At 39.4% G+C, this 27937-nt stretch overlaps 1 protein-coding gene across 7 annotated transcripts in view; it reads right to left on the bottom strand.

The window, feature by feature from the left end:
• The window catches only part of PCGF5 (polycomb group ring finger 5), a 65666-nt gene that overhangs the window by 18726 nt on the left and 19003 nt on the right, over nucleotides 1-27937 (bottom strand). For 4 of the 7 annotated variants that reach the window (XM_014275684.3, XM_014275685.3, XM_026799584.2 and 1 more), the window contains 4 exons: nucleotides 14630-14939; nucleotides 4785-4881; nucleotides 393-448; nucleotides 214-273 (listed from right to left, as the gene is read on the bottom strand). In XM_014275684.3, coding sequence (XP_014131159.1) covers nucleotides 214-273; nucleotides 393-448; nucleotides 4785-4881; nucleotides 14630-14741 — 325 coding nt within the window. In that variant the 5' untranslated portion in view covers nucleotides 14742-14939. Of the gene's footprint in view, nucleotides 1-213; nucleotides 274-392; nucleotides 449-4784; nucleotides 4882-14629; nucleotides 14940-15389; nucleotides 15622-16095; nucleotides 16324-27937 lie in introns of those variants that run through there. The other 3 variants (XM_074544981.1, XM_005481229.4, XM_014275687.3) reach the window with 3 other exon arrangements.

The raw sequence follows: 27937 nt of genomic DNA, 5'->3' as shown, positions 1-27937 counted from the left end.
AATGAAATAATGGTAAAACAGCTACAGTTTGTTAACAAACTGGTTGATAGATAAGCAGTAGTATGTGAAGGCCCATATATTTGCACAGATTCACTACAAGTTTCTGTAGTATCTTTGAATTCAGGAAAAACAAAATGTACTTGTGTCAGTGAAGAAACTGGTCTTAATAAACAGTGTTACTTAACACACAGATGAAAGGGAAAAAATCATCACCTTGTCCATTTTCTTGAGGTTTGTTTTTCTTCCAAAATTCAATCTCTCGCTGCAGTTCCTCTAGTTAACATCAAAGAACAGCAATGTGAATTTTCAAATCAATACCAGGTATAAAATTAGAAAGAGCCATATTGCCCCCACCAACCCAAACAGTTCCCAAAACCAAATGAGAAACTTACGTTCTCGAAGTCCGGGCACCAACTTAAATATAATTTCCTCTAAGGTGTTATCCAGCCTTTCAGAGGGAAAAAATACATTTCACATTAAATGGATACTAGCATTTTAAGTCTTTCTACAAAAGCTTTTGAATCACGAGTTGCATTTTTTTTAGCAAATAATGAATCCTATCCTGTCAAAGTCAACTGATTTTAGTTTGGGAGACAACATGCATTAAAGCTTATCTCAACCATATCCTAAATGGATTTATCATAGAAATAACGAAGGAATTACTTTTTTAACATATAAAGATAAGAATGAAGCAAAAGATAAAAACATTATACTCTAAAATTTTTATTTCTGAATTTGTATTACACGCAAACAGCAATGTTACTAGAAGGAACAGACTGGAAAAGTAGTATCCAATTTTAAGGTCCAGCTCATGAGTAGTAAGCAGGAAAATGATAAACTTCATTATCATACTAGGTGTTGAAGTGCTTTGGTAATAAGCCTGTTACAAAACCTGAACAGACTATTTCCTACTTACCATACCACAGCAAAGCAGTTTTGGCAGGATAGAGAAGACCACAGAGCACCCATGCTGCTCTGACTTGATAGTTCTCAGTACCCAGCACAGTTAAGTTGAACTATTTAAATCTGCCATGTGTTGTACACCAGAAGAGAGTACACTGCACAGGCATGTCCTCTGATACCCTGATATTAGTGCCAAAACTAGTTATCACAGTCCCTTCCAGTGTACACACTGCAGTTACTCTTGTTGCTGAAGCTAAAATACTTTTTCCTTTTCTCTGAATTTCACCAAATCTTCTATCCATTTAGTTTAGCAACTGCTTTCTAGTTCTACTTCCTCTCCTGATCTCTCATCCTTCAGTTTCCTCTGGCTTTCACTCTGTTTCCTTTTCCTTCCTCTCCTTTGCCCTTTATGTTCTCCTCAACAGAAACTCCCATTGCCCACAGCCTAAACAAAAAGTCATGACAAAATAAAATACTAAGTAATACAGAGAAATTAAGTATCTTGACATTCAGTCAGAATCTGCCATGTTTTAAATTGCCTTATTTTTTCATCCCAATAACAATATATTTCTTTATATACATATTTGCAAATACATGTGTGTACGTGGTATTAATAACACACTATAGGCCTGCTAAAAAAACATAGCTGTTCTGTCATTTGTGCACCAACAGTTGCAAAGCAGGAGTAAGAATGAATGTTTTTATTGTTGAGGAATGTCTACAATCAATATAAATTGATAACAATCATCTTAAAATAAATACATGAGTATTCAAGGTTCTCCTTAGAGAATTTGTACTTGCACTTTACAATTAGACCCATTACCCAACCATCAAGTTCTGAGACCAGATCCCTGTGGCATCCATCAGTAGATTCAGTCATACCATAGAAATATTCATGTTTCAGCTACAACCACAACCCATTTTGCTTCTTGTTAAGGGGACAACAACAACAAAAGTTCAGCAAGTGAAACATCCCTCCCATAAAAAAGAGAGAGCACTTTCTCACAGATAAGAAGGAAATTAAAATTGTAGGATGTCTGAGTGCTGGCTTTCTGATAGATACAAGGTAGGTCTACCTTCCCAGGTGGTGTCACTTGCCTTCTCTGTCAGTATCTGAGGGAACTACATGGTGCTGCTTTCTGTGAGGTTCCCAGAGCAGAGCACTGGGAACTTGGGAACATGCCTTAGAAATGGAATTCATTTCACACTGTAAGAAAGCTCCAACCTTCATAATTTACTCATTAAAAGAAATGAAATAAGGACTTCAAAAGAGAACACTACTACCTTAATTAAAAATCCCTCTGTTCTTGAGGATGGTTTAATACATGCTGGTTTTCTTTCATTTATTTTTGAAAATTCCCATTTAGCACATTCTAATTTACTTTGAATGGCTCAAAACAAAAGTCACTGGTAATGCTAAGATAGCAAAAAAAATCCAGCATATTTTGCAAATTTACAATGCTAGAAGCAAGAAGTGGCTTCCCACTCTAGTCAATACTTAATTTTTCTCCAAAAACTAAACAAAAACCACTTCTTTCTTTACAGAGGATAAATAGTAATCAATCCTCTGACAGGGAGCAGGAAAAAAAAGTCCAATCTGATCTTTAAATGCAGGGAAACATGAAATTATTACAAGATTCTCAATTTCAGATGCATCTTTCAGTGCTCCCATAATCCACACATGTAAGCAGTCTGACATAAAGATTTGTACTTTTGTGTCTCACATCAAACTCACTCCAAAATGAAACTACTTGAAAAAGGTGGTCTCAGTCATTTACTATGATACTTCCTGTTAATGCTGAAAAATGAACATTGATATTTCAGAGATACCTCTTTCCATTCCCATATCTTCCAACCAGAACACATAGAAAAAAGAACCAAGCATTTCTGCCAGCTTAGTATAGCTCATTTTTTCAACTCTTCTATAATACTGAATGAGTTACAAGATCAACACTCTCTGATAATTACCAGCAAATGTGAACCAAACTAAGACTATTGCTCAGGAAAACTTGCATGCACAGGAGTATGCCAGCAAGAGAAAAAAGAAGTGTGCCCTCATGGCATTATCAACACAGACCTGACTGAGTGCTGATGATGCAGAATTCTGCTAAATTAGTAAAAGGAATTCTTAAAATTTAACACTCTTCCTACATTTTCATTTTAGAGCTCAATGTTGAATTTCAGACTTAGTCTTGTAGTTACAAGAGACCCTAAGTGCTGCCAACTAAGAGATACATCTAAAAAGCCCACATAGTTATGAAGTTACTCAGAACTGAGTTTAGAAGAAGTTTATAAAGCTTATCTGAGAGATCTTAGTTAAAACTCCTAAGTGGTGTTCAACACAATTTCTCAGAAAATGACTGCATTCTTTAGCAATGATGGGGCTGATCTCCAATGTCAGAGTGTAACTCTTGTATTAAGTTATGCAGGCAGCATCCAGGAAAGATAATTTGATTGCATGGCTCATGTGCTCTTCTGATTATTAGTTTAGCAAATGTTTAAAGCTGGTTCATAAAATACAACCAGGAAACTACTAACTATATGCAGTTTCTTGGCAAAGCAACCAAATGACTCTAAAAGGAATTGCAGGAAATAATTGCAGAGAAAATAACTCTTCCCACATTTCTGGCTTGTGCTCTCAACTTTCCTCACCCATCTATAATTTCCTGCTCAAAGGACAATACTTGTTTGCTAAACATCTATTATATGTTTCAGAAAATGCATTTTTCATCTCATATAAAGTGGTCCTATGAGAATAAAAGAAGTATTTCAAATGCTTTTGTTTTCAGCTTATTATTAGCCTACAGCATATTCTGTTATGACTCACACAGCACCTCAGAAACCAACAGGAAATCAGAAAAATAATCTACATGAACCTGCTCAGCCCCACCCTCCCAAAAATATTCAGATGACAAAGTCTTAGGCCAATAACACCCTTTACAGTTGCTGAATTGAATCTCTTTCAGTTATGCTCTTGGTACATAACTGGGAATGGTTGTGCACACATGGATCAGCAAAAATCAATGCAATATATGACAAATTGTAACAAAACCAATGACATCAGAAAATTATACCAAGCCTTGTAAATTCCAGATGTAAATTTATATTTTTACATTAATGTAAGAATAAGTCCTTCTAAGTTCACAACAGTATTACAAAACAATAATACTGGGGGATGGGGCGGAGGTAGTGTTGGGAGTGAGGGCACAGAGAGCCTTCATCACTCCAAGAAAACATGAAGTTCTTCCAGTTATGATGACATTTGCAAACTTTTCTATCTTATTGGATGTCTATCATCTTTGTTCCAACATGGCACCACTAAAAGTGAATCCAGAATTTAATAATTTTTTTAAAAAGGTGTGTTAATATTAAAAACGCAAAAAAGGGTATTTTTAATGTAAAAACTTATTTTTATGAGTGTCTTTTCATTAATTTTACAGCAGATTTCAATTCAGATTGGTGGACTTATACCTTAAAAAACATTGCTTTTAACATGATTCATTTTCTATATGCTGCTCTAAAAATAAAAATTTGCCATGAGGTTTGGAATGCCCTAAATAATTTCAAAAAACAACCCTCTAGAATTTAATTTCATGTAAAGAATAAAAGCTATCTGGTTCATTTATTTGTTTAATAGAGATATTTTTTTTAACTTGTACAATAGAAGCACTATTTCTGTGTCTTTCCCTTATGTTTCCTCCTTTTACTAAATCTGAAAAATTCAATTTAGACTGTAGTGGGAGCTGAGAAAATGACAACCTACATGGCTTAGAAGATTATAAAAATAAGCAAAACAATTATTGCCCTTTTAGGATAAAAACAAAGATTTTTTTTTGTTGTTGTTCTTGCATTTCAGCAAATGCTGTGAAATAGATTCTTACCTTAACATTTCTAGTGGATTGGTCTCATGCACTTGGTTGCCACACCTGGGACAGTCATTGCTGTCTTCAAAGTGTTGAACAATACAAGTCTTACAAACTAAGACAGAGAAGGAGAAAATAAAAAGAAAAAACCCACTTAGAAAAAATCCAAATAATATTGCTCGACTATGACCTAATGATATGTGGTAGCTACCTCATACATCAGAAATAAAAGAGTATTGTTGTAAAGTAAATAATTACAATGTATCTTATCCCTTTCTAGTTCCCCAAAACCATTCTTAGTACTGCTCCACTGGGACACCAAGCTCAGCAGCACAGGTTGGACAAGCACTTTAAATTATGAGATATTTCTGCTACTTAGAATTCTCCCAGCATCACAACACATGAAGCCCACCACCTTAAAGAGCAGGTTAAGAACACCTTAAAGCCTGTCCCACCTTAAAGGGCAGGTTCTCAGGTGGGTGCTGGGGAACTTCCACCATCACCTCAGCTGATCTGAAATAACTTACATCAGTTCAATGGTGTTGTTTGCAGCTGAAAATACTGGTTTAAATACTTAATGTAAGAAAAAAGATTACAGAAATTGTACACAGGTTCAAAGTGTTTCCTTTTTGACACGGTGCTTTCCAAAGCAATGACAGAATGTACACTCGACATTTAATATTTGAACCTCATAATGAAAAATCAGGATCAGGACCATGGCAAGTATCAATAAACCCAAAGCAACAGCAATGTGAATTTAAAAACCAATCAACTGAAAGTAAACTAAACAAGGTGCTACACTACTGTTGCTTCCAAATGATCAATTACAGACTGTAGATTTTAATGTCATTAATTATGGAAGCCAAGCTGATGAGAACAAATATGCCTGCTAATATTACTGCACAACAATGTTCTGGATGGAGATAAACTCTACCCTCTTCTTATTATTAATTCACCTACACTGACATAAGAACTGCAAATTCATCAGTAAATGGACTGAAAAAATAAATGGACTGCTGTGACTGCAATATGCTTTCTGCTGAAACACTGTAAATTTTTTCATCAATTACTTAAAGAAGTATGAACATCTCTAAACAAGTTGGTAAATCCTAATTATAGGACTCTAGGAATCTTGAACTTCCTTTAACAAACAAAGCCTATATTTGTCTTTGCCTTAGAATGCTCAAAAGGCTTATATCAAATCAGCAGATGCTGATAACGCACACATATTAAACCTCCATGTAGGTGTTTCTTCCAACTGCTTTAAATCACTAACATAAAGACATTAACTTTACATCCCAAGATTGTCAAGGAACTGTAAAATAACTCTTCTGTCAGTTAAGCATTTCAGCTGCAGCACCTGATAGCTCCTAATCCCAGTGTCTATATCTACCTGAATTCACTGCTTCTGTCAGGAGAAGGTGCATGGGTGAGTGGCGGGTGAGGACAATACCAATGAACCACCACGTTCACAGTCACAGGCTGTCTCAGAAGTGCCATTAGTTGGAAACCTCAGTTCAAAGAGTGTGGGGGAGAAAAGGGCTGAGGAGCAAGTATGATGATGAAATCATGGAGTCTAACACAGATGTAAATTACTGCCATCTGGAAATTCACATAACAGTCACTGAGGTAAGTAACAGAAGAGTTTGGCTTACTCAAGACCTCTTCTAACTTGACTTCATACAAGCTGAGCCTAAAGACAACTCTTTTTCAATGGAGTTTCATCTGCTAACTCCTGTAACAAAGGAAGGAGTTAGTCTTTATGTTTTTGGTAAGCCTTCTGTCTGGTATAAACAGCAGCATGTCTATGGTGTCTTTCTAGCCTGAGTTAAAATGATCAAGAATAAACAAAGTGGGAAAATTTGTACAACTGTTCAATATTAATTTCAGAATTGATAAACACAACCCCATACCTTCTCTTGTTTGGAAAATGTCCAGGTTGGATGAGGCTCTGAGCAACTTGAACTAGTGGAGGGTCTCCTTGTCCATGAGAGGAGGGTCAGAACTAATTAAGGGTCTGTTCCAGCCCAAACCATTCTATGAATTTTTTTTTGCAACAGAGACTCAGAGAATCAGCACAAAAATTCTTCAAAAGGAGAACAGGCTTTGTTTCATTAGCAGAGTGATTTGGTTTCTTTTCTGTAAGCAATAGAATTGGCCTCCTTCTGAAAGGATTCCTTGCATTTTAGAAGAACTTTCTGAAATTCTTCAGAGAATTTAATTCCCTTCACTTGTTGCCAGGATTTCTGCTCCACTCATGTCAGAGAAGTTCTTGAAGTCTGTGATGAGATGACACTGTTCTTACTGCATTGAGTTGTCTTGTAAAGATATTTTACATTTGAGCTTCCTAGGTTTTTTGTTTGTTTTCCAAACTAAAGACAAATAGGGCCTATCTGAGCTATAGCTTTCATTTACATCCAGAAGAAATCTGAAGTTATTACTATTCAGAAGAACTCCATGCCATGGGATCAAAAACTAATACACTGATTTAAGTCAGATAATTGACTCCATAAAATCTCCCAAACATCAAACACTGCTAAAAATAAAGCATGCTAATATCAACAATAACGTAAATGGAAGAAATTTTTATAATAGAAACCAATTTATGGAAAGGAACTAAATTCCTCAGTCTGAATACATTTTTGTGCTCTTTCTATACCTTTTGTTTCTCAGAGGAGACAACACTGTTGGAAGGCATGCATGGTCCAAGAAAGGACCTAATAATTAATGAAGAGCTTCATTTCCAGCATAGGAAAGGTCTCTGAGTAGAACATAACATATGATGAGAAGACATCATAAGGAACCTTATTCCAGTCCTATATGGATGTTTCTCAATAAACACTGAGATCTGGATCATGTGTTTGTACAACCAGCTCAATACCATAAAAACCCCCTTGAAACTGTAAATCAATACTGAAGTAATCCAACCAACTTTTGCTTTTTCTCATGTAGAGTTATGGTGCTATGAGGATTTGCTGATCACAACTAAATGTGATTTACCAAAAGGAATATAAAGGTAAAAAATGCATATAAATTCTAGCATGGAAGAATAACGAACTGATACATGATACTCCTAGTGGGATCATCAACCAAATATTTTCCTATATGATAGGTATAATCGTCCTCTGTTACTCTCAATGTAAAACACTGAACATTTTTCAAAGCCTATCTCTTTGCAGTTTCAGAAAACAGGATGAAATCTAAACATTGGGTGAAAAAGGTAGGCAAAAAGGGAATCCTTAAACACAATTAAATTACAAATATCATTAATTCACCACCTTAGGGAAAAAAACAAACTCCAAATCAAAACCCTTAAATGCTTCCAGTACAGATTAACAAAATAACATGGTTTCATTAGCTTTGCTGTAGGTCATGGTAGGGCAGCAAACAGGCAAAAGAAAACTGCTTAACCTAAATGTACAGTTTGCAGAATTTTGAGGTATATGCTACACATGCCAGTGAAATAAGAATTTGAATTTCAAAGTCGTACAATGACATTTCAGATGAGACACAATAATAGTTAAACTCATGTAAGATGACTTTCTATGGCTGATAAAAGTACTTGTGTGACATATGCTAATTGGCTGGCTGCATAACAATGCTGTTTTCCAACACACAGATATCTGATTCACACATTCTTTCAGATCTTCATAATCAGATGAAAAACATAGATACAAGTGCCAAGACTGTGCTGTATGTCACAAACAAACAGAAAAAGGACCTCTTTTGTGAATATCTACATACATATGTACCCATCCAGGTTACTGTTTAAATGTTGATTAATGAGGGACCTAAATAAAACTTCATATGGCATTTTTAAAATAAAGTATTCTACAAAATAGCGTTTAATTAGTTAATTGTGGTACAAATTCTTTGTCAGAACTCATCCTTTGAATTCTTCCAAAGATTTCCTCTCTCAAAGTTAATCACTCTGATTCAGTGAGCAAAGGAAGGGCACAGGATATGCACAGCTAGTGGAACATCAAACCCATCTCACTGATGGCACAGAGGTGCAACAAGGCATTTGGTATATTTACTGAAGTATTTAATTATCTACCTTAAGCCTGCTTTAAAAACACTTACTTTTCGGGAAAGTGTTTGCTTAAAAACAGGACAGAAAACTTCACTTAACCATTCTTTTCAGAAACTATACAAGTGGGACTACTCCTTTCTTAATTACTTCTACCAGACACTGTCACACTAGATTTTCTTTTGTTAAAAGGGAGAGAGAATTTCAGCATGTGATAACCAAGAAAGACTTTTTGTGTTGAAAACTATTTAAAAATAACATTTAGGCCCTGCTACATGGCACTGACTAAAGTTTTTGCAGGAGAAGGAGTCTGAAGGCAGCTCAGCTTGCTTGTCTGAGGGTGAGAAATTTTGCTGCAGTGGAGTTTTTTTGGGATCTTGTGTTGACAGCATAGGTTTTCAGCAAAATCTGAAAACCACTCTGGTTGAAAGATTATTTGATATTGAAAATTATTTCTCTGGTAAATTTCCTGCAGGGAAGGATATTTCTGAAAGTTCCTAGTCTGCCTTGGTTGGCAACTTCTTAACACAAATATTAGAGACCATCTAGGAGTAATGCACCTTTTGATCTCCTGTTCACAAACAGGGCCAAGTTGGTGATGAATACAGCCACAGAGAGCAGCTTGCCTTGAGGTGAGCTGAGGATCTTGAGAAAAGGTACACACTTAAATAGCACAGTTAGGACTCTGAACTTCAGGAGATAGGACTTCAGCTTGTTTAAGCAACTGCTCATCAGATTTCCCAAGAGACTATCCTTGGAAAGAGACTTAAGAGAGCTGGCTGAGCTATACAGTCCACTGTATAGGGAATTATGTCAGAAGAACTCTTTAGTGCACAAGAATTGCCTAGTGCACATGGTTCCTACTTAACATGCAAAAGTAGATCATATTAGAAGTGGAAACAAGAATGGGAAACAAAAGGATATAAAATCACTACTCCGGCACTTAAAGACAAAGGTAGGAAAGCCAAGTCCCAGCCATAGCTAAAGCTGATGAGAGACATAAGGGAATTGTGTAAGTATGCAAGTAGCTGAAGGAAGCTTAGACAAAATATGCCTGTTAATGAATGAGGGAAACAACTCAGGAATAGCTTATACAGAGAGGTTTGAAGTCTTCAGTATCTTTTTGCCTTGGTCTTCACCGGCAGTGCTTGATCCTCCCTGCATAGCAGCTTGATTTGGGAAGGAGAGGGATGGTCAACAGCCAAGGAGCAGCAGGTTAAAGCTTACTGAGGAAGACTGGATGTACTTAAATCTGCAGGCCAGGTAGGATTCACTAAGATGAAATCCTATCACCATAATCAGGGTGATTATGAGAGGTACCTGATGACTAGAAAAGAGTGGTGTGTTATGGCCACCTGTAATAAAGAGAGGAAGCATGGCCCAGGGAAGTGCAGCTAAACAGCCTCCTCTAGCTCACTGGGAAGATGGCAGATTACATCATGTCCTTTGGAGTCAATTTCCAGCTATGTGAGGGACAAAAATGTAATCAGAAAGTGGAAACAGCAATTTGCCAAAAGCAAATCATGCTATAGGCTGGCAGGTGATGCAATAATAGCTTGTACCATTTAAACAGCAGTCACAGGAGTGACAGAGCCCATCTTCTGGGGAGTGGCAAACAGTATCACAGGAGCAATGGTCACATGTTGACATTTGGCAGGACATTCAGAAAAAATAGATAAAGACTGTAGCACTGGAAATGGTTATTAAGAGAAGCTGTGGAGACTCCATGCTTAGAAACTCAAATGTCAACTACACAGAGACATGGCTTGACCTGGTAGAGTGCTGGCAACTAACCTGCCTCCTGCATGAAGTTAGCCTAGACAACCTCCAGATGTTTGTTGATGTTTTCAACCAACATTTCTACAATTGTGTAAACAGTCTGTTATTTTTTAAGATACTAAAGAATGTTCTTGAGGAAAGTTTATTTTGCAGATTTTGTAAGTGCACACTGTACTAAACAATGGAGTGACTCAGGAGACAGATGATGGGACATGCCCTTTAGTTCACATCCAGACTGCTTCCATCAGTGGTTCTTAAAACATCCTTGACAACTGTGTAACAGACTAGAAAAAAAGATTTCAGTCCATAAGACAAAACCATTCTGTTGAAAGTAGCAAAAAAGAATTGAAGTACTGAATTTGCAGAATAAGTAATTCTGCACTAGCACAACTGTTTCCTTCCAACAGATATAGGAAAGTTTGCAGTTCTGGTACCCAAGTTGCACTTAGGTATTATTCACCCAGTGAATAGTGGAGTTTTCTGCCCAACGTTTTCAGAAGCCCCAGCAGAAACATCTCTTTTTGAAAAGACACTAATTTCTCAGAGCAGGACTTAATATTTTCCAGAAATACAGAATATGCAAATGAACTGCTAATTCCCTGCAGTGGTCTGATCACATTAGCTCCCCTATGATCACTGGAGAACATCTATGTCAATACATGCTTTTCATCTTGTCCAAAGTCATACATTGCACTCCCAATATCTAATGAACTTACACTGCTTCTTCAACCATTAATACCTGCAGATTTTGATCATTTGTGCAACACTGCTTTCAGTCATGGCAATTAGTAAGCACAAGAAAAATACCAAAGGACAGTTAAAATCATTGCATACTGTGTATCTATTTGGACAATACTGAATACCTGTATGGTATCATAGCTGTATTTGAAAAAGAAATTAAATATTTTCTACAAGATAACTTAGCAGAGTACCTCCCTGAATTCTTCCATTACCTTTTCCTTTGCAGACATAAGATTTGCATATCACTACTGTTTTCAAGTTTTAAATTTTCCTTTCCATCACTGTAATCTTTGTATCTTGGTAACTGAAACTCGACTTTGCTTTAAAGAAACACCACCATCTTTCCTGCATTTCTACATAAGGACCCAAATATGAGGCAGTTCTTTGGTGAGAAGACCTGTGTAACTATATGGCAACTCAGGAAAATTCATGTGCTCTGACCTGGGAACTAGGCAGTGACAGAGCTGGCTCAGTGAAGAGCTCGCAAACTACAAAAGAACAAAAGAAGCAGATGCTGCTGAGAAGAGAATGCTCCTTATGCCATTATTGTTTTGTAATAGGACCAAAAGTAAATAAAAAAATAAATTATGCAAACAAAAATACCACAATAAAAACATTTTTTCTTAAATCTGATTTCTGATGTAACTATTTCCCCCTAACCCCAACTTTTAAAAGTTGTCAATGTTCATTAAACTTCAACCATAAAAAATAGCTGACTGAAATTTCCCAGTTTCTTTAAAGAGAGAGAGAATTTAATAATATATTTATCTGTCTCTAATAAATTTACCTCTGTTAAGTACCTCAGTCTTTTCCTGATTTTTTGTCAGTATTTTCCCCCTCTATCCTATAAAGGATGAAAATCTTCCTTAGCACTCCTTTTCTTGATAATGTATTTATGTAAACATTTTAATTGTCTATTATGGCAGTAGCCAGATTAAGTTCTGGTTGGGCTTTGGTCCTTTTAATTTTCCCTCTTCATAACTTCACGGTGTCCCTGCAGTCCTTCTAGGTTGACTGCCTCTTCTTCCAAACTCAGAAACTCTACTTTTCTTACTAACATCCAGAGAGGCTTTCTGTACAGCCAGGCCGGTCACCTTCCCTGCCAGCTCATCTTTCTGCACATGGGGACAACCTGCTCCTGGTGCCTTTAGAATTTCCTCCTTAAAGCACATACAGCATTCCTGGACTCTTCTGCCCTCCAGGACTGCCTCCCAAGGGACCCCATCAACCATGCTACAAAATCTGCCCTCTAGAAGTTCAGGGAAGTGGTTCTGCTAAATGCCCTCCCTACTTTTCCAAGAACTGAAAACTATCTTTTTGTGATTGCTGTGCCCGAAGACATCCTCCAACTTTCACAGCACTCACCAGTCCCTCTCTGTTCACAAACAGCAGGTCCAGCAGGGCCTCCCTCACCAACTATGTCAAGAAGTTATCCTCCACCCACTCCAGGAACCTCCTAGACTGTCTTCTCTCTGCTATTTCCAGTAGGCATCTGTTAAACTGAACAAGTGCTAGTGACTGTGAGACTTCCCTCAGCTGCTTCTCAAATGTTTCATCTACCTCTTCATTCTGGTTAGGTGATTCCTAACATTGACTCCACCGTGGTACCTGCCTTGTTGGCCATTCCCCCAGTTCTTACCCATGACCATTCAACTCCATCATCACCATCACTGAATTCTAGACACTCAAAACACTCCCTAACACACTCCCTGGTGCTACCCTACCAGCTCTCCTTCCTTGCCTATCCGTTTTGGAGAGTTTTATAGCCATCCACTGCATCCTTCCAATTGTGTGAGTTTTCCTGCCATGTTTCTGTGATGGCCACTGTGCTGTAATTTTCCTGCTGCACAGTGGCTTCCATTGTTTTAATTCTCTGTGTGTTTCATGTAGTAGGGATGCAACACCAAATTGTAAAAATTAACAGTGAAGACTTTAACAACTGCAAGAACAACACTGCATAGCAACTACAGGAAATGCCAAGACAAGGCTTTTAACTGATATTTATTAAAGGTTTAAAAATGGGAAATCTACCAAAAGACATACGCTTCCTCTTACTCTTCTTTTAGAAGACTTCAAATGTTATTTGGAAAGATGTCAAATTCTAAAGGAGGTCCAGTGAAACTACTGGCTATTCAGAAAAAAATGTAAAAAAACCAAGCATGTAAATAAGCTTGTGAAAGTAAGATGAGAGAGTTTGACAGGACCCTTCATATGTTCAATATAATTCATACATGACAATGTATAATGATGTAATAGGAGCAGAAGACAACCTAAACAACTTTTCCTGAGACAGTTTCATTGAAAGAGATCTATTTCCTAATGAAATATTTTGCCACTTTCAAGTACTTCTCTGCATTGTGCTATGGAACACATTAGAGAGATGTGGGCCACTACTAGTGTATCGACTAGCCCGACTAGTGTATCCATCACACCTACTGCCAACAGATACATCAGTTTAAGCTTCAAGCATGGTTATATCATCAAAAGAGCACACCTGACCTAATGATCTCACCTGAGACAGACAGGCCACAGTGATATGTTAGATGTTAGAGCCAGCACTATCACCAATAGCCTAGGGCAAACAAAAGGGTCTCTGTACTCTGTCAAGTCCATCACAGCTGACATACCCTCACAGAATGGGTCAGGTTGAAAGGGAGCCTACTGGGTCATCTGGTCCAACCTCTCTGCTCAATCAGAGTCATCCCAGAGCACATGGCACGGAATTGCATCCACACCGCTCTTGAATATCTCCAATGAGGGAGCCTCCACATCCTCTCTGGGCAATCTGTTCCAGTGCTTGGCCACAGTATAGTAAAGTTCTTCCTCATGTTCAGGTGGAACTTCCTGTGCATCACTTTCTGCCCATTGCCTCTTGTTCTACTGTTGGCACCAATAAGCAGAGCCTGGCTCCATCCTCTTGACATCCATCCTAGATATTTACACACCTTAACAAGGTCCCTTCTCAGCCACCTCTTCCTGAGCCTGAACAGGCCCAGCTCCCTCAGCCTTTCCTTGGAAGAGAGGTACTCCAGATCCTTGATCAAGTCAACTTACTACTCTGCTGGACCTGCTGCAGGAGCTCCATATCTCTCTTGTACTGTGGAGCACAGAACTGCACACAGTTCAAGATAACCCAGACTGCAAACCAGTGTTTAGGAAACTTCAGAAGAGACTGGATTAATTCAAAATATTTAATATAAAAATTCAGTAAACAAAAACAAGCACAGTGGCCATATTAAACACATTAACATTTAAAAAAGAAATAAACAAAAAAACTTATGAAGGAGGGACTATTTTGCAAAGTATTACTTACAGGTATGGAGGCACTCCGTTACTGTAGTTGGCTTGATGAGATAGCCTTTACAGATATAGCAGGTGATATGAGGATTGAAATCTTTCACCAAGTGCTTCCTCTGAGTAGCCATTCGTGGAGCAGGAAACGCTGGCAGAATGCTTGGGGCCAGAGAAGCAAGTCTGAGAGGCGCCGATGTCCACAGTTCACGAGAGCTGCGGCGCTGCTCTGTGCAGCTGGACTTCTCCAGGCATTTGATCCTAATTCCGCAGGTCTCACTGAGACACGGCTTGCAACTCCTGCTCCTGTGCCGGGCGAGTCATTTTCCTACCTGTAACACACGTGGAAAACGAGAGCTCTGTGAACCTGGCCGGCCAGCGGCGATGCCCCGGAGGGCCAACGTCGCCATGAACTTGGCAGCGTTCGGGGCTGTAATTTACATAACAGCAGCCGCCGTGCGCCGGCAGCCGCGCTCCGAGGCCGTGCCCCCGCCCAGCCGGGCTCCGGCCGCCGCCGGGACGGGCCGGGGCCCGCGGTGACAGGTGCAGGGGCCGCGGGCACAGCCCGCCAGGCACGGCACAGCCCGCCCCGCTCCGCCACGCCGGGCTGGGCCCGCAGGCCGCGCCGGGCCCGCGGGGAGCAGCCCCCCCGCCGCCCCGGCCCCGCGGGACCGCGGCCGGAGAGGGCGGCGGCCGCCCGGCTCTGCCCCGCTCGCCCGACTCCCGTCCCTCCCCTCCCGCACCTGCGGCGCCTCCCGCCCCCTCCGCGGCCCCGGCCGTACCTGGCGCAGCCCCGCGGCCTCGGGCGGGCGCCCGGCGAAAGAGAAAGGGAAGCGCCGCGCGCCTCCCCCGCTCGGAGCGCTCCCTCCTCCCCGCCGGGCTGCCGCGGCCGGTCCCGGGGCGGGCGGGACGGGCGCGCAGGCGCTGCTCCCGGCCGAGCCCGCTGCGCCACAGCCCGCAGCGCCGCTCGGGGCGGCGGCGGCCGGAGCAGCGCGGGCTGCCCGCGCACGGCGGCCGGACGGCAGCGGGGCTCCGGGCGGCGCTGCCCGCCCCAGGTGAGCGCGGCGGCGGCGCCCTCCGCTCGGCACACCCGCCGGGGCACCGGCGCCGTTTCTTGGAAATAACTTCAGCTTCTGCCCGTGGAAGGGTGGAAGTTAAACCCATTTCTCCAGCCCGCAAACGCAAACACTGAACACTGCACTAAGTTAGCCCGAATCCCGTGAAAATACGTGTGCTTTCCTCGAATCGGGACCAACTAGCCAACGGCTTAGCACGAGTAAAAGCTGTCCCCGTGGTTCAGTGCACCTGCTTTTGCCCTTCCTAGTCACAGAAATCCATCATATTACCAGGTAATTACCCATAAAACTAATGCTGCCTTAATTTTCCAATTGTGCTGTTTCTAGAAAATTTCTTTAATACTACATATAATAGTAATGAGATAAACATAAGGAGACATTTCCTATATCAGCTGCAATGCCACCACATTACCTGCAAATGTTTTAGATCTTTGCTCTTCTGTTCTGCATTTTGAGATAAATGCTCATTTTGCAGTGGCCCTCCAGTGCACTCTTCCCTTTCATCCTTGTGTAAGTGCTGCAACAGCTGAAGGCTTTAATAACTTTGGCCTGTTTCTGCCATCCAGTCCTACTGCTGTAATATTTACCAAGCAACAGATCTCCATTAACATCATTTCAATGGCTAGTCTGAATCAGGTGCATCAAAACCTGTTACAATTAAAGTTACAGTGCAATGATGAATGCATGATAACCCAGACAGAGCAATTCAACAGAATCTGGATGATTTTTCCCAATAAAATGTTCATCTTGTATGAGGTTATTTCTCCACAACATGAACAAAAGTTTATATAGCTAAAAATCTTTTGAAGCAGCACAGAATCATAGAGTATCCTGAGCTGGAAGGAACCCACAAGGATCATTGAAGTCCAGCTCCCTTCCTGCACAGGAACATCCCTGAGTCACACCATGTGCCAGGAAGCATTGTCTAACTGCTTCTTCAGTTCTTCAGCTCTGTCAGGCTTGGTGCTGTGACCTCTCCTCTGGGGACTCTGTTGTGTGCCCAACCACCCTCTTGGGTGAAGAACCTTTTCCTAAACCTCCCCTGACTCAGCTTCAGGCCATTTCCTCGGGTCCTGTCACTGGCCACCACAGAGAAGAGATCGGTGTCTGCCCCCCTGCTCCCCTCAAGAGGAAGCTGCAAACTCTATGAAGTCTCCCCCTGAGCCCCCTGCTCCTCACAAGGCTTCCCCTCTAGGCCCCCCACCATCTTCAGAGCCCACCTTGGGCACTCACTAACAGCTTTAGACCTTTCTTACACTGAGGGGGCCCAAAGTGCCCCAGCACTCAGGGCGAGGTTGCACCAGAGCAGAGGAGAAGGGGTCAGCCCCCTGCCCAGACTGGCAGGGGATGCTGTGCCTGATGCACCTCAGGATTCAGTACAGCTTAACAGAGTTGTGTTTTGATGGTTTAAACCTTCTACTGTTACCTGTTATTTGCAGTTTTATACCACAAAACACACACTGACAAGTCACAGGCTAAACACTAAATAGAGAAAGAGACAACAAAAACTATATACATATCATGGGAGTATTTTCATTAGTCACATTCAGTTGGTTTAGTGGAATTTGACGTATTTCAGAATGTGCATAAGAGTAGCCCTGCTCAAATGTAGTTTGATACTACTATATTATTAAACTTATATACATACATTTAAAACAGGCAGCTGCTGATGCTCTCCTGGCTGTTTCCAAACCACTGCATCGGATAAGACTTTTTTTTAAACTAAATTATATTCTAAGTGGGATTTCATAGCACAGTTTATCAAGTGTCCCATTTGAGAAAATAAAGAACTCAACATTTTCCAAATGAATTAATCAGCTGGGCTAATGTTTACATGGTAATGGATGTACAGTATTCTATTCAAGCACATTAAAAACTCAGTTATCTCATTCATTATACTGTGTAGGCCATGCAGTAATGCTCACACAGCAGTTGGGATACTTGCAGACTACACAAGTGGTATTGATCCCCATAAGTCATGCTGAAGTCCCTATTTTAAGGACAAGCAGTCCCATGCCAGGCAAGTGATAGCACACATGACAAATTCTTGCCTCATCTCTCCACAGTGCAGGAACTCAGTCCTGCTGGTACCAAGGTGATGTTGACTGAAGGTGATGAAAGCTGAGGCTTTTAGCACCTTTCCAGACCACAACATAAAGAGCAAATGAGAAGCAGCACAGAAGAAGCTCTCATTTCATTACCAGAGGAAAGTAGATCCTTAAGTACTTATGCTTTATATGATCAGGAAGCAAATTATGTTAATAAATGCCTATGAATTAATTATAAATTCAAAGATAGTTAACTCCCAGCACTGCATGCAACAGGTTTATTTAAACATACAGGTCCATATACGTGATGTGAGCACTTTGATCTACTTATAGCAGTTCAAAGGTAACAAGAATAGTGTTTGAATCAAATAAGGCATTCATTTCATATTACGAAAGAAACAGAATAAAGAAATGAACTGAGCCCATCAGAGTAGATAAGGGCCATTAGTGACAGGAAACATGGTGTCCTGGTTCTCTTGCAAATATTTCCTCAGCTCATCTGGGTTCTGAATTTGTTCACAGAGGAAGTCCCAGGCTACTGGGTCAGAAAATTCCTTCAGGGTCTGGCCCATTTTCTCCCATTTCCCACAGCACTCAGGATTTTCCATGCCTGGGTCAGGTGCCTCCTCAACCCCGCTGGACATCTCAGCCCTCACTCTAGACAAGATGCAGACGGTATAGAGGAAGCTTACCAGATAAAATGCCAGAAAAGTGGTCTCTTTAACATTCAGGGGAAACTAAATATTCTCAAAGGTGTCATAACAGATTTAAAGCAGAAGAAAGAGAGGAAGGGCTGGGAAACCCCATCCCCTACTCCTCCTCTAACAAACTGGGTGCAGCTACCAATAAATCCCCAAAGCAGGCTACAGAAGCTAAGATGAATAAACAACAGACCATACAGATTTTGAACAAACCTCAGTACCTTTGTTAACCCTCTATAAATCATAATCATCATACCCAGCAAAACAGCAATCCTAATCAGTGCCTTTGTGTAAAAGCTACATGTTAGGGACAGTGCTAGAGCTATTTGTGGGTGAGAAAACAAGCCTAAGCATAGGGACCAGAAAGACATCAGTGCCTCAAGCTAGAGAGATGTTATAAATTCAGGCAGCATGGCTACTGACTGCTTTATCCCAATACAGGGTAAGTAAAACCAAAAAGCAATCAGAACAGATGTTTTTCTACTTCCTCAAGCCCCACACTGGGGGCCAAAATATTTGTTCTGGTTTTAGACAAATTTGGGAGAAAACACCCAAGAGGTGTCTCCTCTGAAAAGGCAGATTCCAGCAGCCCTTCCCCCAACTACTTCAGGAGAAAATCTCCTTGAAGAAAATGGAAAAAAAGCTGTTTCTTTAACAAGCAAAGTATTCACAAGCCTGGAAAATGGATAATATTAAACAATAAAACTTCTCGCTATTCTGAAGAGATGGCAAATTCAGAGAGTCCTTCTGTGGTTCCGAGGGTTCTCTGTGGGTTTGGCTTGGCTCTTGCTCAGTCTCTCCAGGGCTCAGGCCTGTCCAGGCTGCAGTGCCACTTGTGGGGGAGGCCCGAGCAATTGTCCTGGTGTTCCAGACCAGGGAAAAGCTGAGCAGTTCCAGAAAAAAGACACTGTCCCAGGAAAAACTTTCTTGACTCAGGTCACAGATGAGAAACCAGGTTAAAAAGCCAAGGAAAGCTCCCTCCCTCTATCTGTGCTGCAGACAGCACACCAAGTGAGAGGAATCTGGGGAGGAAGTGAAGCTTCTGCAGACAAAACTGCACACCACTGCTTCTCCCTCCCTTGGCTCTTGGATCTAGTGTTAAGGCACAGAACTCAACACCCAGCACCAGCAGATGGTGGGGGATACAATACAGTATCATAAAGTCACCCTAGGACACATGGTATGCCAGAGCTGGTGACTATAGCCCTCAAATGAGTAATGAAAATACAGCTGCTCTCATTTTTCTGTGTTTCTTCAACTTTTGACTCTCTCATCAACTGACTTTCTCTCAGAAGTCCTCAGTGTTCTCTAACACAGTGCTTACTTTTTTTAAAAAGCCAAGTCCTTTTTCACATATATGACTTTTCTAACACACAGAAATGCTGCTTTCTAAGCATTACCATCCTTGAAATCCCTGAAGAACTACTGTATCATCCTGATGTGAAACAGAGTAATTACTTACATTTAATATCAATAAAATGTATCTTTTGAAAGGAACAGCCAGGACACACAAGAACTTGTGAACACCAAGCATTTCATTAAAGCAGTTCTATTACTTTTTGAAATATACCAATGCTCTTTGTCAGCTCCCAAGTAAATTTCAGAGACAAAATAAACATTGATCAATAGAGCCAAATTCTCAGCAAAATTTTAAATGAGTGAATAATACTAACTTTGCAAGAAGATCCACATTGGTACAATGTTACATCCTTATCAAGCTACTCTAGAGTCTGTTTCTAGGCAAGTCTCCAACTACCCTCCAGTTATCCTAAGAGTTACTTGTATTTTGTAGATGAAAGAATTACTGGAATACATCTGAACTAGGAAACTAACAAAACAAAAAATCCTTAGTTTTCTTGATAGAAATTGTGAAGCAATCTGAATGGCATTTAGAGAGAACCACAGCATTCACCTTCATTGGATACTGACTCTCTAGACATCTGATGGAAATGACATTCTACAGCTTTAAAAAACTTGAAATGTTCACAGAATTCCTTAGGTTGGAAGACATCTCTTGAGATCATCTAATCCAACCTGTCTGCTCAAGCAGGGCCAGCTAAAGCAGGTTGTCCAGGACTGTATCCAGCTGGGTTTTGACTGTGTCCATAGATGTGGCTGTGCACACTCTCTGGGCAATCTGTCCCAGTTTTGATCAACTTCATAGTGGAAAAAAAATGTTTTCTTGTTATCAGATAGAGTTTCATGAGTTTCAATTTGTACCTGTTACCTCTTTTTCTGTCAGTGGCCACTACTGAGAACAGTTTGATTTCTTTATCTTTATTCCCTCCCATCAGGGAATTATATATGCTGAAAAGATCCACTGAGACTTTTTTTCCACAGCTGAGCAGTCCCCAAAGTCTCCACCTCTCCTTATATGAACAGTGCTCCAATACCTTAAAGACATTTGGGGCCCTGTGGGCCCTTTGAGGCTCTGAGACTTGCTTCATGTCCTTCTTGTTCTAAGAACTGGACACAGCACTCCACATGTCACTTCATCAGTGCCACACCACAGAGAGGAAAATCAACCTCCCTCAAACTCCAGGCAACCTAGTTAAAATTACTGCATACTTACTCAGCTAGGAAGAAGAGTTCACATATAACCACCTGGGATCTCTCATTTCCAGTGTTAAATTCCCAATCAAGCAGAACATTATCTAGAATAGAACACTAACTGGGTTGGCAGGACCTTTGGACATCCCCTGGCCTAATGCCTTTGCTCAAAGCAGGTCTAATGTTAAAGTTAATTCAGACTGCTCACAGCTTCATCCAAAGAAAGTCTGAGTATATGTAAGAATGGCAATTATACAAACTCTCTAGGCAATTTGTCTCAACCCCTGACTATCCTCATTGTGAATTAATTTATTTGGGTCCAGTTGGAATTTTCCTTGCTCCACCTTGTATACTTTCTCATATATATGAGTAGTTTACTAGCAGCAAATAAACTTAACTCTTACTGCCATTATCCAAGTCTTTGCCATAATCTTGGGATGATGTGACATATTTCTTTGCTTTTTAGGCGAAGACTACTAACATTGTTTATCATATAAAAATAGTAGTATGCTCAGAGTGAAAACTGCCTTTGATTTGATAGGAAACAATAGGAATCAGGCTACTCTCATCCCCATCAGTTACTCATGAAAATGATCAGCAATGAGGTTTTGCATTTCTACCAATAGGGTTTTTCTTCCTCCTCACTAAGCTCTCTATAAGAAGCCATATATTAGCACATAATAGCACTTCTGGGACATATATAGCATTTCTTAATGCTGACTCTTCTTTTATAGCCTAAAGTAAAGTAGCAAAGCAGGTTGCAAAATGCCAACATCTGTATTATTAGGCCATTGACAAATACATAAACAAGAAAAATGCATTCAAGAAGTACTTCAAGTGAAAGGTAAAATTGTGCCACACAGTGTTCCAACTGTGTTGAACTAAATTCCAGGAACTTTTTACAAGTAAGAGAAATCATAAAGTAAGTTCCTACAGACTTTATAATAATTGGCTGCTAGTAAAGAAGAGAGACTCAAACAAGTGACTCCAGCAAGGGAAAGATGAGCAGATCTGTATTGTTAAACATTTCCTTAGCACGCTGAAACACTGGTCAGCCACAGCACACACTGTCTCTTCCCAGCTAGGGAACCAGAAAACAAGAAACAAGGTCATAGCAGTGGGAGAGGGAGATTGTCAGTGCAAGGAAAAAACCCTCTGGAACAAAAATTGACTAGAAATTGTCAAAAGCATGAAGGAGACAATTTAACTTCAGTCACTTATATGCAGAGGTTGAACGGAAAAAATATCTGGTTTAGAACATATTATTAGCTGACCATTAAACACATTGAGGGAAGATCTTGTGACCAGTTTGACATACCTCCCTGGAAACAGCAAATTCAAGAACTGTGATTATAGGCTTCAAAGGTATTGCAAGTATAAAAACAACAATCTATCTCAGCAGAATCCAAACTTTTCAGCTAAAAGCAGCTGTAGATTTAAGTGTGATGGGCATATTTATTTCAAAAAGGTATTTATTTTCCCTCTGTTTCCTTGATTATTTTGTCACTATTCTGGATTTTTATTTTGAAGAATATTTTGAATAGACATGATTACATATCTCAGACACAAACATATTCAGAAACTTCCCAGAGGAAGTGAGACAAACTTAGAAAATTTTACAGACCAAACGGTCGTTCAGTTACCCCAGTGCCCAATGTGTGAACTGTGATCAGCTGTTGGTTTCTGGTTTGTTCCGGTTTTTTAAAGCACATAGCAGATATAAACAGCCCTGCAGCCAAGCTGATTCTTCATGTGCAAATAACCTAATTCACATTATTTTGGCTTTAAAGGCAAAAACTCTTTGTTATAGTATAAACTATGTATTGTGCCACAAGACAAGTGGTACGTTGGTTTGGTTTTTTTCCCCACAGGTAATTGATTTTTGGTGAAGTGGGGTTAGCCTTTGAAGCATCAGAAACTGCTCACAGGGGGTGATACAGTTTCAGGTGGTTTACAAGATAAAAAACCAAGATGCTTCTGTACCTCCATTTGCCAGTGTGCTTGGTTAAAAACCAGTGATCTGTGGTGGAGTTAGGATCTCTGAGCAACTAAAATACTGGTGGTATTCTCAACTTCTCCTGGATTTATCTCATGGCATGCTGACTTCCATGCACTTCACTCTGCTGTGCTACATCTCCTTCACCTTTTTATAGGGTATTGGAAACAAATATTTTGTGGTTCTTAGCATGGTCTGTAGGCTGCAAGGGAGCAGGCATCATTTCAGAGTTGCCTCATTGTGGAGACCCACAGGGCATGATCAAAGTAGTCTTTTACAGTCCTGTGCTTTATATAAACTTCTAGCAGTTCTGTATAAGCACAGAATCTAGCAAGTCTGTGTAATTGGAGTAAGTAACGGTGGTGTGCTTTGGTAACATCTTAAAGAAGATACATAATTTGAAACAATTACCTTGGTTCTTAATCAGGTGCTCTCCTTGCACCATGAAAATCTTGTATCATCAGAATTACAGTTTTGGTCTCCAGTCATTTACTTCACTTCTACTGAAGAGTTTATTAGACTGTCTCTGAATTTATGGAAATCCCACTTGTGTTGCCATTTCTGTTATTATATAATCTCCAATACTTCTTAACTACTTTACCTGTTGCTATCTGATTATATGCTTCTGCCAGTTCAGTTTCCTTTTACACTGCTCTCTACAATAGTATCACCTGCTTATTCTGAGGCTTCTCCAGAGAAAATCTGCTCTGCAATTAATGCTACTTCAAGTCTTCCTGCTACTCCACAATGGAAAAAAATAAACCAATCAGTGATACTCAGAGCTACATTATCAGAAAAATTCCAGTGGTGTAGTCATGCACAGTGCAGCCTGATACAGCTGTTGTCTGCATGGGCAAGACTATGTCTGCTACGCAGACTTCCAGGATCTGTAGGTCGCAGAGCAAACACTTTGCCAATTTGATGTATGCCTCCTTCCAGGGGAAATGTATTTCTATAACAGTATGAACACATAGGTTTCAAGTTTGCTAATGAAGTCACAACCTAGTCTATGCTTTTTCACAAGACATCCTAATGGATACTTGCTATAATTCTATTACTTTTTAAAAAAACCTTGTTTCTGTAAATAATATATATTTTCTTCCATTCTATACTGCATTGTACACATCTATTATATAAAAATACCAATTACAGATGATATTTTTCCCCTCAAATTATCAAAGCCACTTACATCAACATATACAGCTCAGCTAAACAATAACCTCAAGTCTTCAAATAGTTTTATAGAGTTTCATCTCTCAATTTCCATGAAATTAAAAGACAAATGAAAACAATGAAAACAAACTGTAAGAAGCCTCCAGTGACTCCTACTAAAACTGTTACCAACAGATTTTGTTTCTTACAGTTGAAAACTGGCAGGAATGCAAATCAAATTGTATCACACATGTCAAACAGCTTCACAATTATGCAATCAACTTGCACTGCAAATTAAAAACAAGACTTGCTACTAGCTCTTAAGTCAAAACAAATTTAAAACGTCAATAAGCTCAGCAAAAGCAATCCTCAACAAAATCTACTCATGACTGTTATGATGGCAGAACCAGAAAACAAACAGGCTTGAAGGGAGATAGAAAAGTAGCAACCAAATTGCCTTATCTTTTACAAGACAAATTAAGGATATTCACAATGTCTTAGGGAGCTAACTACTCTATTTCAATTGATTTTCAACAGGAGTTCTCTTTGCAGCTCTCTCAAGAATAAAACCTTTAAATTAGTAACACAATGTTTGGTGGACTCCATTTCATTTGAACTGCATGGGACTCATTCATGGGAACTGCCACTTTGTCAGCCCATTGAAACAGTCAGCTTTGCCTGAGAAAACCTAACACAGACACCTGTGCATTCAAATTGTGAAACAGAGAATGCTTCTTCTGGATAAACTAAGAGAAAATAGGGGGCAGACCAAGATACCAAGCTTCACATCTCCTGTGATCTTTTTTGACATCAATTTAACATATATATGTATATAGAGAGTCAAGGTCTATGCAGCAACATGTTCCATGTGATCCTGTCCATCTAATCATATGACTAAAGTCACTGTGGAATTTGGCCTACTAAGTTAGATAAAAACCTTCCATAAGTAAAAGCAAAAATAAAAGCTCTTTAAGTATTTTAGATGTTTTTAACAGTTCACATTAACAAATGAAAGTCACTGCATGTAATATTTCACAGAAAGCATCATCTTGAAATTCTAATGATTTTTATCCACTATACTAAAGGTAACAATTAAGCAAAACTGATACATTTAGTTGATTCTTCATGTGAATAATGTGCTAGTTTTGAGGAGAGACAAACTCAGGATTCTAGCCAGAACCTATTCTCAAGTGAGCAATCAGCCCATAACTTGGCATCATCTGCCAGTTCTGCAGTGACATTAGCTTAGGAAGTTGACTGCTGGTTTGCCCAGCCTTAGTTCCATGACTGTGTGCAACTAAAGAAGTTTGTATAAATGCTAACAATATCATAAGGGAGTTTTCTAAAGAAAAGATGTATAAAACAATTCTCGAGTATGCAAAATAAGCTTGATATTGTTTTTGTAATTACAGAATCCTGGCCTTCAGACTCTGCCTGCATGTAAGCAGCATATTCTTGGTTTATGTGCATTTAACTGAATGAAAAAAAAAAAAATCAACGAGAAACTGAGAGACCACGTTTACCATCCCTGCATCTTGAACTTCCTCTTGTAGTACTTGGAAGTCTGGATTTAGTGCAGTGCTAATGAGATCATGTGGCTTTTAGCTGACTAGGCTGTGGCAGTTTGGACTCCCTGTTTTTAGGGTTCTTGACAGAGCAGGGCTGAGTCTTTCTCAGAATACAAAGAATATACATGATCCTACTTTTACAAAATTGTACTGCCTGCTGAAGCTCATTCTCACATTTTGAACTTGTCCAGTCTCATCAACTAGACATGATTGTGGACTACTTGGCTACAAAATTCTGAAGGAAAAAAACGTTGGTGAGAAATGTAGCTAATACTTCAGGAAATTACATGCTTTTGAGTCTAAAATGCATACCAGTACAGGCAAAGCCCTTCTAGAAATCAAGATGCTTGAATACAACGAAATAATACCTGTTTTGGTCCTTAAATATACAATAACACTTAATGAAAACATCTAACAAATGTACAAATTGGATCATTGTATTAAGAATCCTGTTCTGTATACAGAGAAACAGATCTTAATTTCCTCCTCACAAAGAATCACAATCTTACTAAAATCACTAAATTGCCCTGCAGGGATATCTATACTTACATGGCAGGTTAACAATATTTATGTTACATCTTTGGGCCTGGATTGTATAAACATTACTATCTTGCTTCACTACGCATGCCCAGAGTCCATGCAAGCCTACAGTGCTTATTAAAATTGTGACTATCAGTTTTCATCAAGCTTTAATCTGGAAATTCATGCAGGAATGTACAGATATATGTAACAGTCCTCCTCATACAGTAAAAAGGTGTGTAAGTCAGTAGAGAGAATGCATCATTCTTTACTTTTGTTTCATACCTCACTGCTATTTCTAAGCTGTGCTGCAAGAGTTCCATATTCTATAGTGACTGTCAAACACTAAGAGATTCTATGAGATGAGATTTATCACAAACATAACAGCTCATCTTCAGATTTCCAGCTGACTTTTCACTGTATCAACACACTTGAAAAAGCACACACATACCCCAAACATTTTTACTTGCAAAATTTTTCACATTTTGTAATGAACTGAGCTCCCATAAATGTTAAATACATTTCAAGAATGGTTTTCCAAAGCAAATGACAAACTATGCTAAAGATATCCAATTTCTGACCTTTCTACATTACTACAATCTGTGTGCATTTTACTGAGTTTTTTTAGATGTGACTATTTTCTTCAGTGCTGTAATAACTTTAGGTTCTAGAGGCATGAAGCTAGAAGGTTTTACCTATCAATTTATATGGCAAATCTCACTCCATTCCATAATCTAATATCCTTGGGAAGCTTTTAAGAGTAAAAGGCATAATACTCTTAAAATTATTTCCCTTTATCGCAAATGCATAGATGGGAATATGAAATTTTGACAAGGAATTTGGCTTATGAGAACTTGTTGATACATGTAACACACAGTCTGCTCCTATCATCATCATGCTGTCTATTTAATAATTCACAGTTAAATACAAGACCTCAGTTGCCTCAGCTCAGTAGGAATAAAATTAAGGAGATTTACATTTTTCCTGCTGAGAAATATGGAATTCTGTCTAATGTTTTATCCTGTGTCTTTTAAACTTGTCAGAAACACTGGTGCCAACATAACCCTCTATCAGTCAGGAACTAAAATATGTATTTGGGGGCTGTGTCTTCCATTATGCATCAACTTACCCAATTCCTGACAGAAACCATTGTTACAAAATATGTCTAAAACAGATAATTCCAATAATAAAATAGTAATTCACAGTTTTACCTGATATATTTAAAATCTATTGTACAATTTTCTTCATTGCATCTGTTTTTCTTAACATTTGTACCAGTGAAGCAATACCTTTACCCTGCCTTTTTCTTTATATGTCAGTTAATAGTATAAAACACTTAACAACCGTTGAAAACTTAAGATGAGGTACTGAAACTGGTTTCTTATAATCCTATTTTATGTTAATGTCCCTCAGTCAATAAGGAAATGCAAATGAATTTCAGTAGAGACTCAAAAATACTCCTGCAAAGTAATGCTTTTGGTGCAATTAATGTGGTGTTAACAAAACCACCTAACAAAGATAGTCATAACAAAGAGAAATGGAAAGTGTACTGGTTTGTTGAAGATAGATTGCATCCAGTCACTTTTATAAAGATGGAAAAAGTAACTCCATAGTTTGCCTGGATTTTAGGAACACCTGGCCAAATCTTCACATACAATTTTTACACAGTAAAAAAGACAATTTTACTATGTTTGTTAGAGCAAACATCCTTGCTATGAAC

Source organism: Zonotrichia albicollis, chromosome 7 (assembly GCF_047830755.1).
Source record: "Zonotrichia albicollis isolate bZonAlb1 chromosome 7, bZonAlb1.hap1, whole genome shotgun sequence".
Taxonomy (NCBI): Eukaryota; Metazoa; Chordata; class Aves; order Passeriformes; family Passerellidae; genus Zonotrichia; species Zonotrichia albicollis.
This window is presented reverse-complemented; position numbering and strand designations above follow the sequence as displayed.